Source organism: Priapulus caudatus, unplaced genomic scaffold (assembly GCF_000485595.1).
Source record: "Priapulus caudatus unplaced genomic scaffold, Priapulus_caudatus-5.0.1 Scaffold560, whole genome shotgun sequence".
In the NCBI taxonomy this organism is placed as follows: domain Eukaryota; kingdom Metazoa; phylum Priapulida; class Priapulimorpha; order Priapulimorphida; family Priapulidae; genus Priapulus; species Priapulus caudatus.
This window is the reverse complement of record NW_014577621.1, coordinates 124,909-140,298: the sequence shown is the minus strand read 5'-3', so window position 1 is coordinate 140,298 and position 15,390 is coordinate 124,909. Positions and strand designations below refer to the sequence as shown.

General features: G+C 42.9%; 1 protein-coding gene across 1 annotated transcript in view; it reads right to left on the bottom strand.

Annotated features, from left to right (window-relative positions):
• Window positions 1-13,874, bottom strand: part of LOC106811655 — a 28,034-nt gene extending 14,160 nt beyond the window's left edge. The window contains exon 1 of the mRNA XM_014815356.1: window positions 13,756-13,874. Coding sequence (XP_014670842.1) covers window positions 13,756-13,874 — 119 coding nt within the window. The remainder of the gene's footprint in view (window positions 1-13,755) is intronic.
• Window positions 13,875-15,390: the final 1,516 nt, after the last annotated feature.

Below are 15,390 nucleotides of genomic sequence, written 5' to 3'. Positions count from 1 at the left end.
AGAGAGAGAGAGAGAGAGAGAGAGAGAGAGAGAGAGAGAGAGAGAGAGAGACATTCGCACTCCTCGCTGCCCACGTGAATGCAAGGGGGGCGGCCTTCACGGTGTTAGCACTAATTCATTTCTGCGATGACAACGGATGCGCGTAAGCATCACCGAGTGGCTAATGGTGTGACTGTGTATACGCCTTATATACGGATAATCCCTCTCCCCCCCCGTGAGTTACGGCAAATAGAAACGCGTCCCCGTGACATCGTCCCGAATCTCTTCTGCATACATCGTTGTTGGCCCAGAGTGGCCACTGCACGCTCGCTGCGACTCGTGACGTCATCGGTCGCAGTTTTGCAGGTCAAGGTCGTGTGGAGGTCAAGGTTTGAGAGTAAAGGATTTCGAGAAATTTTCCCCGACCGTATTTCCTCATATTTTCTCATTCATATTTTCTCATTTCTTATTTTTTAAATATTTTCCCGACCGTTACCTACACCGGTGTTGCTTGCGTAACAGAAAGTGTCTACAGTGTGAGGTTAGCGTATCCGGGAGCATGCACTCGTACGTCGTTACTTTTGCCAGCGTGCGTAACGATTGTAATTTCTTTGCTTGAGTTGTTGTTGGTTACATTTCGATGTCGCTTGTGTTTCCCGCGAGATCCCGTCTCTACACTTTCGTATGGCAACTGTGTAATGAAGTGGTTTCGTTCATATACTGTCGTGTGAGCGGCACGTGTCGTATAGTGTAGACCTGTGATGTTATTCCCAGAGGTTCTCGCTTGGTGCGGGTAATTATGAATTAATGTACCCTGAGGTTAGCATAAAATAATAGACAGACACGAAGTGTACGTACAACAATATATAATATCAAGAGCTAATAATACCGGTATTATAATAATAAAGCTATAATAGAGCTAATAATAAAGGTATTATTAGCTCTTGATAATATCTATTTCCTTATCACCAACTATGGTCAGTCATACAAGGTTCGTCGAGTTAGTGAAACAGCAACCGTGCACGCTTCACAGCGAGATTAGAATAATTAGTTTAGTCACACAAAATACAGTCCGTAACTTGTGCTACGTCTCTCAATATGTTTAGCGTAAGGTACATGGAATGCACTACTTGTTTATCATAAAATACCAACAGAGTTTATGTATATGATAACAAAGAAGTTTATCACAAAAAGGTACTATGACTCAAAGTAGTTTAAAGAGACACAGCAATACAGTAAGACACGAATACGATAGAACAATCTTATTGATACATACCAGGTCGGAACCGTGATTCGAACTGCTTTTCTATGCAAAAACCCGCGGTATTTATTCTAATTCGAACGGTCATTAGCCTCGGAGACGTGCGTATAACGTCTCCGACACGCCTCTATAGACCGTAGTGAATAATAGTGGTCGAGCTGACCGTATGCGACCGTTCCACAGGCCGTGTCGAGGCACGGCTAAGCTTAATTGTTTTTACGAACACTCTCACTATTTTCCATAGAAGGGGAGATGGATGTTTTCGGCTTACCGGGCGGCAAATTTGCGATTCCCAAACCGTATAGCTATGGAAGAAAAATTGAGCAACGTGATTGGCTAGAAAATGCTTAGGACACGCCCACTATCGCACGCACACCATCGCGCATTTTGCACAGGGGCTTATTTATTTTATTTCTTATTATTTTTGGCTAATTTTGTTTTATTTTAGAATTAGGGTTAGGGTTAGGGTTAGGATTCGGGTTAGGGTTATGGTTAAGGTTAGGGTTAGGGTTAGGATTCGGGTTAGAGTTATGGTTAAGGTTAGGGTTACGGTTAGGGTTAGGGTTAACAGATTTCTATATCCACGAATTTAGAATCTGTCTTAGTGGGTCAACGCCAGAACGTTCGCTTCGTGATCGTAAGGTACCGCGTTCGAATGCCATATGGTGTTTTTATTTTCCTCTGCGTTATGTATTTCTTTGTATTTTATTTGTTTCTGCATTTATTTGTTCTGTAACATTTGTTTATGTTCTGAATTAAATATATTTCTTTATAATATTAGCTTATAACTTAATATATTAGCTTGTTGACTAATAATGCGTGTCCTAAAATTTTTCTAGCCAATCACGTTGCTCAATTTTTCTTCCAAAGCTATACGGTTTGGGAATCGCAAATTCGCTACCGGGCGGTCTCGTGCCTGAGCCTCGTGCCTCGTGCCGTACTGCCGAGTAATGGCTTTTTACGATGTCAATGTGTGTGGTAGTCTACCTTGCATTATGCTAATCTGCTTTCTTAAGTAGGCCGTTTGCTTTCCTTGCCGCCGTCACTAGGACGCTCGGTTTACATTCTTAATCATTTTCGTTTAATCAACTTCTTTCCAACGCGCGGTTTATAATAACTTTAGCTTCATTACATATATTTTTTATACACACGCCTTTTTTACACGCCTCATTTTTAGCACGCACACGCCTCATTTTTAGCTTCATTACATACACACGCCTTGCATTGCCACGTACGTCACAGAGTCAGATGCATCTTTGTCGGAAATAGATGCACTTATGTCTGCGACGTCATTCGCCAAGCAATTGTTGCGATGTAAACGAATTCGGCCGTATTATTATTTCATTTGCTGTTTTTCTATACCATAACACAGCATAATTAAATCCTTACGAGTTTTCAAGCCGGTGTAATACGTATGGGAAACTGCCACGAATTTCTACAGTCGTCAAAAGTAGACGACTTGCATTGGCAGGTCACGTTTCCCGTCACGAAGAACCCGCAGCGAAGTTACTGCTGTGGTCCCCAGATTCCAGACGTCGTGTTGGTCGTCTCAATATTACCCTGAAATCCATACTACTTGAACACACTGGGCTCGAACTAGTCGAAATGAAAGTGGCGATGCAATATAGATGCTCGTGGAGGAAAAACTTTATCAACGCTTCACTGACCCCTACGGGAGTTGGATGAATAAACGAACGATCGACCGAACGAACGAACGAACGAACGAACGAACGAACGCACGAACGAACGAACGAACGAACGAACGAACGAACGAACGAACGAACGAACGAACGAGCGAACGAACGAACGAGCGAGCGAACGAACGAACGAACGAACGAACGAACAAACATAATACGTAGCCTGTCCGCACATAAGTGGGATTATATTTCACTGCATGTTTTCAGATTTTGAGATGTAATGAAGCGATGCTTCCTTTGATACGCTAGAACACGTTATCAGAGACATCATGAAATAGACATGACAATCTCAAGCCAAGAATCTCATAACTTTTGCGAGAAACTTCACTTCAAAGGTTATGCATATTTTAGACACACGATGTGTCTGACAACGATCCTCTGACTTGCATTTTATGAACTTGTCAAAATTCATATACAGACTCGCTAGCACATGAGTATACTCAGATGGATGGCACTTGAGAAATTCGATGCCAATATATAGCGCTTTATAGCATGCGAGGGAACGAGATTCATACCTAACCTTATGAATAGTGATTAGGTGGTGTGTATGATATAATATCTGGAAAATCGTGTACGGTTTCTGACTTTTACGCTTTTTCTGGTGTTGTTGTTGTTGCACGGTATGTCGCTTTGATGAGCACTTTGATGTCAATATATACTATGTCACAATACAGCTATTACAATTAATATCTGGAAGATCGGGCCTCTATTCTGACCTTTACGCTCCTTCTGTGAGGAGTATAGGTGGGGGGATGTAAAGGTCTTGCTGCTGCTGCTGCTGCTGCACAGTATGTTTCGTTGGTACAGCTGATACTCGTGGTCCGCGTGCGTGGCACGTCGCTCGTGCCACAGGCACTTGGAGCGTTTCAATAAAATATAATGGTAAATAAATACGAAATCTATTTACTACCAAAGTCTTGTTTCTCTACTCTCTTTCACCTATTATTGCCGACAATTGCCTGTAAATGCCGTCCAAATGCTCATCTGCAACACACGCTGGCTGCCGCACGCTAGCTGCTGCACACTGACACATAAATATATTTCGTTCTCGGTCCCGATATTGTTTATACACAAAAGTGTTTACAAGAAGATGTGTGTGCGCGCGCGTGAGTGCGCGCGCGTGAGTGCGCGCGCGTGCGTGCATGCGTCCGTGTGTGTGCGTGGATGCGTGCGTGCGTGCATGCGTGCCTGCCTGCTTGCTTGCCTGTCTGTGCGTCTGTCGGTCTAAATGCTGCCCTGTTCGTGCGTGTGCGTGCGTGCGTGCGTGCGTGCGTGCGTGCAGTGCCTGCTCCAGATGCTGGCTTCAGTGCTTTTACACGTGATTTTCATCAAACTTCTCGAGCAAACGCACTGCTACTGTTGATCAGTCGTCTGCTGTTGCTCTAGCTAGCCGGCCCGCGGCGACGATGAGGCAACGGAAGATGGATCGCTTTCATTTTGCTCGACGAAATCCCACATTTAACAACAGTCCCCGTAATGTTTCGTTTCCGCGCGCGTTTAAATACGCTAATTGGCATGAACGTGAAGGTAGTAAGTAGTAGATCTGACTGTCTCACTGACTGACTGAGTGACTACTCACTTGGCGAGCGAGAGCTGCTGCTGTGTTTTCGCACACAAGTCAGCCAGCGGCAGTGCGAGAGAGAGAGAGAGAGCGCGAGAGAGAGCGAGAGCGAGAGAGCGAGAGAGCGAGAGAGCGAGAGAGCGAGAGAGCGTGAGAGCGTGAGAGCGAGAGAGAGAGGGAGAGATCAATATGTTAGCGCTTTGTGGAGGGAGGCATTAATGTTATGTAGAACGGGCACAACATTGAAAACGGCAGTAAATGTTAGCATCACATTCCCTCTCTGCTAGCTTAGCGGTGTGTCGATGACTCTGCTTATGTCAAACGGTGTCTTGTCGTTTTCTGCCCATCGTGTTCGATTTTGAGCTGGTTTGTTAGAGAAGAAACTGGGAAGGGGGTTTCGGCGATTTGAACAGAACCCAGAACCCAGAACAGAACCAGATACTGTTAAGGTTGGGAGGTGATTTTCGGTCGAAATTTCAATACCCACTTTATTTGATAGATCGCACCCACGCTGTGTGTACGTACTGTATGTAGCCTCCCAAACAGTTCCAAATTCCCGCCTTAACACGGGCGTTCAATCATGGGAAATTTAGAAAAGTGCTAATATCTCAATGGTTAGAAATGCTGAAGTTGCTGATTTTACAAACGCTATATCTCGAAACTCACAACTCCGATTCCAACATTTTTTGATACGTTTCAATGCTAACATATCAAAGGAAAACAAGTCCGTGCATGGAATTTAAAAAAAGGGTGATATTTTACAAGTTATGGCTCTTTGTTTACGAAATTGCTGCGTTTTGAAAATCACTACAAATTTTCGTACATATTTTCAACTTATTTCCTAAATTAAAGCATTTAAAAAAAATTCCAGAGACTCTTTTTTTAGTTCATATTAAGAACAACTTATGGTTAAAAGTTTAGGTCCCAACTCTTTGCTGTTTCTGCTTTTTTTGTATAAATTCACAATTTTTGCCGTCACTTAATAATTAGCGATAAAATAAAAAATAAAATTTCACCGAGAGCGTAGAGAGACATCTCTTTTATGTAATGGATTTGAGTTTGATGGAATTTGATGAGCAGTTATGTTGCAATGCCCTTTACAGTGTTACCCGTCCGTAACTCTAACACTATCCTTAACCTTGTTGACAGCTTGTTTACCCGCTGTTGTTTCAGAGCTTATCAGTGTAATCGGCTTCCGGGTAATTGTAATTAATTCGAGATGAATGGAAAAAATGAATGCATTTTTGCCCTATTAAAGTTCTCATCTGTTAGGCGACATGTTGTTAATTACAAGAACAAAGAGTGCTTTGACGCTAAGCTGTTAGAGTATAATGAACTGTAATTAAAATAGAAATAAGCAGTGAAGGTGTGAGTCAGGAAAAGGTACGCAACACCTGATCGCAATTGATACTAATTCGTTATTAGTTCATCATTTCATTAGTACATGCATTGAGTTTCAATCGCGATGACGTTGTATCGGGTGACTGTGTCTGGCGTTTTCCTATAAATGGAAAGAATCGCGAAATTTGAACAGCGGAAATTAGAAGCGTCAGCTCGCCATCACTGTAATGTGTGCGTGTGTGTGTGTGTGTTTGTGTGTGTGTGTGCGTGTGTGTGTGTGTGTGTGTGTGTGTGTGTGTGTGTGTGTGTGTGTGTGTGTGTGTGGTGTGGTCTTGCGTGGCGTTGCGTGACTGTGCCGTCGGTGCGCGTGCGTAGCGAGTAATAATCACGCATATTATGCCTTTGTTTTTGGGCCTTCACTCATTTTACATTTGTTCCAGCCTTAAGCATTTATAACATGCCACATATACATATTATACGCGTACATTTACATACGTGAACGTATATACGCGTCACGTATACAACGCCGCGGCCAGTGCACGCATTTCCACCGTTTCACAATCACCCGTTGAATAACTACGATACACGCAGCGTGCCGATGGGTGACGCGAGCGCTTGTTGACGTGCGTATACCAACATCAGCTAGACTATCTCGCTTCTATATACGCCGCAGCACAATTACGTGTAACCTCATTGACGTACATACATATTTACATATATAATTATATCAAGAGTCCATAATAGAACGAACTTATCCTATATTGGTTCTTAGATATAACAATATAACTATACTATATAGATATTATATATATATATATATTATACTATAAGTATAATATGATATTTAATCGATTCGTTCCCGTGTCAGGTACATCGAAGCAAGGTACATAAGACGCTTGAGTGGTGGACACCATATGCTTCACCCGCGGGCAGCACGCATATATCTGTTGTGAATTCGCTTCTATTTCCGTACTTCTATTTCGTACGTGTCCATTGACGCGAGTTTGTGCGAAAGCCGACCTTGCTAATTTTCGTGAAAACACAATGCCGCAATCATTATATATTATATATATATATATATATATACCTATAGTATATATACTATATTATATAGTAATATGCGGTGTAGTCGGTCACGGTTGTCAGTGGGATGCGTTGATGCGTGATGTTAACATACACGCACTATCAGGGAAACGACAGTCAACGTGGGGCAAGAGTGAACAAGCATTCGACTTGGCTCTCGGGCATGATATAATATTGTAGCTACGGCAATGATGGTATAATACGCGACGGACGTCTGAAGCGATCATACCCAATATACACGCGTAGCACGCACACGGCCACGGCCACGGCACCGTACAAGATTCCCTTCCTGTTTCACCATATATAATGTACATAGCATATTCTATAGTATATAAATATGTGTATATATATATATAATATACACTAGTATACTAATACACAGTATTATAGATAAGATAATAGAATTAACGCGTGTCGATTGTTCATACCATATATCAGAATTATATTTCATAAGGTAGTACCGGTATATATATGACTATTTATACATATATAACAAGCTTCACAGCATTGCTTGACAAAATGAATTGGTGTATTTTATAAGCGTGTATGTTCAGCATGCGTGTGTTGAGCTGTATTACGCGCTTTCACACGCTTCACCACGCTTCACGGCGCTGTCACACGCTTTCACGCTCTGTCACGCGCTTTTAACACGCGTTTCACGCTGCTTTCACGCTCTTTCACGCGCTTTCACGCGCTTCTCACGAGCATTTAACACGCTTTTCACGCGCTTTACACGCTCTTTCACGCTCTTTCACGCGCTTTCACGCGACTTTTTACACGCGCTTTGAACACGCTTTCACACGCAAATGTATTTTAGCATCGATTGGTACGATTGGCATATCGACTCGATAGATGTTTCCAGTTCTGTTGTAAATCGGACAAGAGAAGTGTATTAGTATAGCTTTTAGTAGTAGACGTGTCATAGTATAGTTTTTATGTAACGGGTATTAGTATATGTTTTATAGTAGGACGTAGTATTAGTATTAGCTTTTCATAGTAGACGTGTATTAGTATAGAGTTTTAGTAGACGTGTAATTAGTATAGGTATAGCTAGACGTGCTATGTATAGGTTTGATATAGTGAACGTGTAATTAGTATATGTTTTATAGTAGACCGCTGTTCGAAAGCTCTCAGTTACGATATGCCGGACAGGCAGCGCACCTTTGTTTCTATGAGCTGTGGTTTCTGTGGCTATGGTCGTTATTAGTGTCCGTGTGCCCATTTACGTCTCTCTTTCTCTCTCTCTCTCTTCTCTCTCTCTCTCTCTCCTATATCATATGTATATATTACTATATATATAATATCAATATAATATATATATATTTACCATAAACATATATATTACAATCGACAACCTCATTCGTATATATATACGTATATAGAATGAGGTTGTCGATTGTTTAATATAGTAAACACTTGGACCCCTCATTCTATATGTGTCACTCCACAGATAAAAACAGTCATATATATAATATTATATATACTATATTAGAGAGAGAAGAGGAGAGAGAGAGAGGCAGAGAGAGAGAGAGAGAGAGAAGAGAGAGCGAGAGAATTATGATAAGCATATATATCTTATATCGCTACTGCTATTCATCGCCCTATACACGGAGTTCGTGGGACTATTTTGTTCTGTATCCTCACAGATAAAATATATACCTATTAAAACAGCAAATGAGTGCGCGAAATGAATACAATCGGAACACCCACACTCTCTCTTCGCTCTCTCTCTCTCATCTCTCCTCTCTCTCCTGCTCTCTCTCTCCTCTTCGCTTCTCTCTCTCGATCTCTTTCTCTGTTTCTCTCTCTCTCTCTTCTGCTACAACACATTATATATATATAGTACTATATAATAAATACAATAATATATATATATTATATATATATATATATATATAATATATATATAATATAATTTATATATGTTCGGTGCGCGTGTACGTGATGCCTGTTCGAACAAGAGCGCTTTCACGCAGGGGGTTCACGCGGTTTCACGTTGTTTCACACAGTTTCACGCAGTTTCACGCGCTTTCACGCGGTTTCACACGCGTTTTCACGCGGTGGATCACGCGGTTCTCACGCTTGTTTTCACACAGTTCACCGCGCTTTCGTTGCGAGTTAATCACACGCGTTTCAACACACGGTTCACCGCGGCGCTTCACGCGAGTTCACGCGGTCTCACGGTTGTTATCACACAGTTTCACGCGGTTTCCACACCGCTATCACGATTGTTTCACACTAGTTCACGCGCTTTCACGCGTTTTCACAACACGGTTATCACGTCACTTTGTTTCATTAACGAGTTTCACGCGCGTTGTTTCACGCGCTTTCACACGGGGATCACGCCGGTTTCATGGTTGTTTTCACACATTTTCACGCATGTTTCCACACAGTTTTCATGCAGTTTCACACGGTTTCACACGGGTTCACGCGGTTTCACGTGCATTCACGGGGATTCATGTTCCCGGTAGACGCGCAATATGACGTGCTCAACCCCACCCGAGATCATTTGTTGTTTGTAGCATCGCTGTTTGTAGCCGCCAGTCAATGAAAACGTGACACGATGCTGTTGTTCGCGCTCTGAGCACATGTGTAGGCGAACAATGATTAAGGCAAGGCATTCTTTTCTGTAGGCAAACGTTGTTTACGCTCTGAGCACGTGTGTAGGCGAACCATGATTAGGCCCGCCTTTCTTGTCTGTAGGCAAACGTTGTTTACGCTCTGAGCACGTGGGTAGGCGAACCATGATTAGGCCCGCCTTTCTTGTCTGTAGGCAAACGTTGTTCACGCTCTGAGCACGTGTGTAGGCGAACAATGATTAGGCGGGGCAGTCTGCGACGTTTTAGTTTCTGTAGGCAATGTTGTTTACGTGCGCTGGGCGCGTGAGTAGGTAAACCAGGGTTTAAAATTAAGGGTAGTCCGTCGGTCCGAAATTGTCGGATTTACTGACGGATGAATAGATTGCAGCAACAACTGTGCAAGTATAAACTAGAGTGGTATATAAGCAGTTTAGATGACACAGCCTCAACCATGCTGATGCGGGTCTGAATGTACCGTGAGGACAGAAAAACCTATTTGTCTCTCCTAAACATTTTCTTCTTGTGATTTATTACGTAATTTGACGTATAATATTGACTACCTCCTAGCTTTTTCACGTGTATGCCATTTCTACCAAGTTTTGCTCACCACGGAACAAACCTCCTGCATGGGTATATATATTTATATATATATTGCTTTGGTACACAACCGCTCGTCTGTCTGTCAAATTCCGCAGTCGGTTTCGGGGGGAAATTGAGTACAATTTATACTTGAGAACAAGATGAGGCAAACGCGCCTCTTATCTTGTGAAGCCGGCCTGAGTTTCAGCACAGCTGCTAATTAAGTTCTCTGCAATTTTGAAGATAGACAGCTCGTTAGCAGAGAGACGCTGAGACGTCGTGTATATGCCCACTGGTATTTGAGAACGAACTATATAGAATTATATAGAACTTCAAATATATAGATAGATTATAGAACTATATAGATAGATTATAGAACTATATAGATAGATTATAGAACTATATAGAATAGGGCAGAAATTGTTTGTTGAACGTGCGTTGCGTCACTCGTCTTGCAAAGGCGTGCCCGGTTGGGTTTACAGTCATATTGAAATATATAGAGATATCTAACCATAGATATATCTATGATCAAACTACGGTATTATTTCTATGGTTACTATGCAGTATGCAGCTGCTACAGCTCCTAGTTCGACAAATGACGGTTTATTTACTGAACGGATGTAACGTTGATTTCTGACTGACACTTAGTGTGACAACGGCAGGGGCAAATACATGCAACCACTGTCCGCTATTCTTAACACTGCCACGTTTACTTATCACATATTCAAAGGCTATATATATATATATATATATCAGTGTGTTTAATCACTGAAGTATTTTCGTTTTGAAATGCATTGAGTATATAAAGCGTGCGAATCCGCCATGGAATGAGCGAACATTGGTGATGTGTTCAGAAGCTCTTATTAAACCAATCAGAATGATAATTTGCAAGGGAAATGTATAGAGTTTTATAGCAAAATCTACAAGATTGAGATCTACTGAGGCACATGACGTGTACCGACAGAGCTCTAAGCAGTGTAGCTATATTCCAGAGACACGTGTGCCATCGAGATGTCTGGAAACATTGATTCTATAAGTAAGAAGAAGTTCTGAAGTAAACCAAGCGAAATTGCCACGGCATTTTGACATTTAAAGCGAAGTATTGCACAATGTTTCGAATTACATGTAATAGCATTATTTTTAATTTTATGTTGAGATGCTTGATTCGTAAACACATTTGCGATTAGCGTATTCTAAATGGGTTTTGTTGAATCGTGATTCTGAATCGAGCAAGGAAAGGGTGACATTTTTTTGCTACAGCATAAGAGATCGTAATGCACCTCCCCGCATGAACACATGAATTGCACGAACACATGAACACATGAACACATTCCCACGAATGACCGTGTATGGTATCAACGCGTTGCGAATAGCGCTGGCGACCACACATAATTATTTGCGACCGATTGACCCATCGACTACACATACTGCGTTTTATGACGCCGTGTGTGTGTATGTGTGTGTGCGTGCGTGCGTGCGTGCGTGCGTGCGTGCGTGTGTGTGCCGTGCGTGCGTGCGTGTGTGTGTGTGCGTGCCTGCTGACACGTGTCGTTGTTGCAGATGCTGCTGTTGCTGCTGTTGTTGTTGTCGTCGTCGTTGTCGTCGTTGTTGTTGTTGTTGTTGTTGTTGTTGTTGTTGTTGTTGTTGTTGTTGTGTTATTGGTGTTGGTAGTGCGAATAGTGTCGTTGTTGTTTTTAATGTTGGTGGCATTGTTGTTATTGTTGTTGTTGTTGTTGTTGTTGTTGTCGTCGTCGTCGTCGTCGTCGTCGTCGTCGTCGTCGTCGTCGTCGTCGTCGTCATCGTCATTATCCTTATTGTTGTTGTCGTTGTGGATTGTTGGCCTAAATGCTACCATAAAACCTGATAGCATGAGCGACGGTGCCAATCATCTCCACAGTAAGTAATTAACACGCGTACTCGGCATCAGCACACGTGTGTGTCTGTGTTAGTACAGGCCACTGCGGATTATTTACGGCATCGTGCTAATACGTGCAAAATTCACGTTTGACGATTGGATGCCCCGGAGTCCAGTAAACCATAGCCATGGTAAGTCCATTAACTTATTGGATCGTGGGTTTCAAATTTAACATTCGCATATCGACGCATTCTTTGTAGAAGCATCGTACAGTAACGGTAAACCAAACTGTCTCCCGAGGCAGTGCCGGGAGCACGAGGCAAGATTCGAAGCCACGAGGCCAGCGTGTTATGTATACATACATACATACACACACGACTGAGCGGGTGTAGTTGTCGTGGCACTAGCAGTATTAGCACAGTCATTAGTAGCAAGCACTGTGCTTGTAACGTGTATGTGTGTGCATGCCGATTATATTTCAAATCACATATAGATTTGTGCCCACCAAACTACGTTCATGTTACCTAACTATGTGTTGGTTTATGGCCAATGCCAGTTGGAATCGCTGTTGTTAATCTAGTATAAATTGCTGGCGCCGTCACAAAGACATTTTACACTTATATGCAAAATTTCTCTTCACCGTCGTTATTAAATTGCTGATGCTGGCGATGCCGCGGTTGGATTTATAATTCCTTTCACACGCACTTGTGAACTTTATTGTTGAAGCGATTGAATTTCATATTGATTATAGCAAGATTATTGTGAACTTCGCTTGTGAACACACGCGCACTATGTATTGCAAACATATGTCAGCTTCATTTCTCCGCCGGGGATGTAATCGAACTTTTTCCGCGCGACAGCAAAAACAAATCGCTTCTCGGATTTCTGTCTCCCCCGCCTCCGCCTCCGCCTCGCACGTCCTCCCACGCACCCGATACGCGAACCGACTCGGACCGTGTATTGCTGAAGCGTGCAGCATGCAATGCGTGCATGCGTGCTCAGTGGTTAAACGTTCAAGCTCTCTCGATCTGCTTGCTGACGGATATCGAAAGGTCGACCACACTGTCGCGTCCGCGTCATCCCATTAAATTATTCCAACGGACAGATAGGTGACGAGAGAAGCGGCGGCGGCGGGGGAGGGGTGAGGGGGGGGGGAGGTCGCATATACGGATCGATACAGCGGGAGGGATGATGTCCGAACTACAGCAGTGACACACTCGCAGCCCCTCTTCTATATATAGTGAAAGCATAAAGCAAGCACTCGTATAGTGGCAGCGTACGCGGGTGCAGATCAATCGATTTAATATTAAAATGCGACTCGGGGTTGATCGGTCGCGTGGAGCGTCTGCCGTCTCTCTGCTGTCTATATATTATATGCCGACATCGGCACTCGCCTCTAGTGCGGCAGAGGGATGTGGCGTTGGTGCATGGTAGGTACGTTTGTGACACGCCGTAGTAATGTGGGTGCGTGCGTGCGTGTGTGTATGTGTGCGTGCGTGCGTGCGTGCGTATTTGTGTGTGTGCGTGCGTGCGTGCGTGCGTGCGTGCGTGCGTGCGTGTGTGTGTGCTGGCGGGTGTTACGTCCGCGTGCGTCATACGTGCGCGCGTTATGGCGCCGAATTCCGCAAATTTTACGCGTTTCTGCTAGAATTGCTGCCGCGTCACGGCGGTGGTTATTGGTGGAAGCTATCTATGTATAAGGTTAAATAATTCGAATAAGGTTATCTATGTTTAAGGTTATATGTTTAAGGTAGTCTTCCGGTACGTGTCTTGTACGTATTTGAGGAATAATTTCCTATCATAGTCTATGAGTCTATGACATATGGTCCATGATCATGTCCATGACTATGACCTTGACCATGACCATGACCATGACCTTGACCTTGACCATGACTATGACATTGACCATGACCATGACAATGACCTTGACCATGACCATGACTATTACTATGAATATTACTATTGCTTATTACTATTACCCATGACCATGACTGTGACCAATGTATGGACGTATGAGTCATCGTCCCCGGCATTTGCTGCCATCGTGTAAAACGCCATAGTCGCATCATAGCGGCATAATCAAAGCTTTAAATAAGAAATTGAAAAAAAAGAAAATACGGGATAAAAGCCGGATCCAAAGCGATAATCTCATTATATCGGAATCTGCGGTTTTTCACGAATCTGCGTTATAGCGGGAGCTCTCTAAATAATTTTAATCTATGTTTTCTAAACTATCAATCAATGAAACCCACTATAATTCCGTTGAGTGTTGGCGCGGATTTGCATCAGCTGTTAGGAGGGATGAGTCACTATCACAAGATGGCCGCTGAAATGTATGAGCTTCGGAAGCCAAAAGGCAGGTGTCACTTTTTAGACGGAAGAGAGAGAGAGAGTGAGAGAGAGAGAAAGAGAAAGAGAGAGAGAGAGAGAGAGAGAGAGAGAGAGAGTGGGTGTGTGTGTGTGCGTGCGTGCGTGCGTGCGTGCGTGCGTGCGTGCGTGCGTGCGTTATTTCTGTTCGCATCACGTTGATAGATAACGGCCTGCAGTTTCTTGGCTTTAGATGACCATGACTATGACTATGACCTATGACCTATGACTATTACTGTTACCTATGACTATACTATGACCTATGACTATTACTATGACCTATTACTATGACCTATGACCCTATGACCTATGACCTATGACTATTACTATTACTATGACTATACTATGACTATGACCTATGACTATTACTATTACTTATGACTATTACTATTACCTATGACTATTACTATTACCTATGACTATTACTATTACCTATGACTATTACTATTACCTATGTACTTAACTTATACGCTATGACTTTATGACTATACATACTATACTATTACTTATACTTATACCTATTACTATTACCTATGACTATTACTATGACTTATGATCTATGACTATTACTATGACTTATGATCTATGACTATTACTATGACCTATTACTATGACTATTACTATGACTTATGACCTATGACTATTACTATGACCTATGACCATGACTCTGACTATGAGAGTATCTATATGGCAGTCTACTGGTCTAGCGTATATATTTGAGGAAAAACTATCACAAGATGGCCGCTGAATGTATGAGCTTCGGATGCCAACAGGCGGGAATCACTTTTTAATCGGAAGAGCTCGCTGTATTTCGGTTTCGAAGCATCACTTTGATAGATAACAGTCTGCAGTTTCTTGGCTTTAAATGAAGTTTTTTTGCCTGACGAATGTTAGTCTATCGTCTGGCTTCTGGAGAGCCGCGCGTGGCGCATATGCGATTACGGAGTACTGACCCATCCCACACACACCACACACACCACACACCACACACCACACCACACACACATACCACGCACGCACGCACGCACGCACGACGCAGCGCACGCACGCACGCATGCACGCGCACGCACAACGCACCACTACACCAC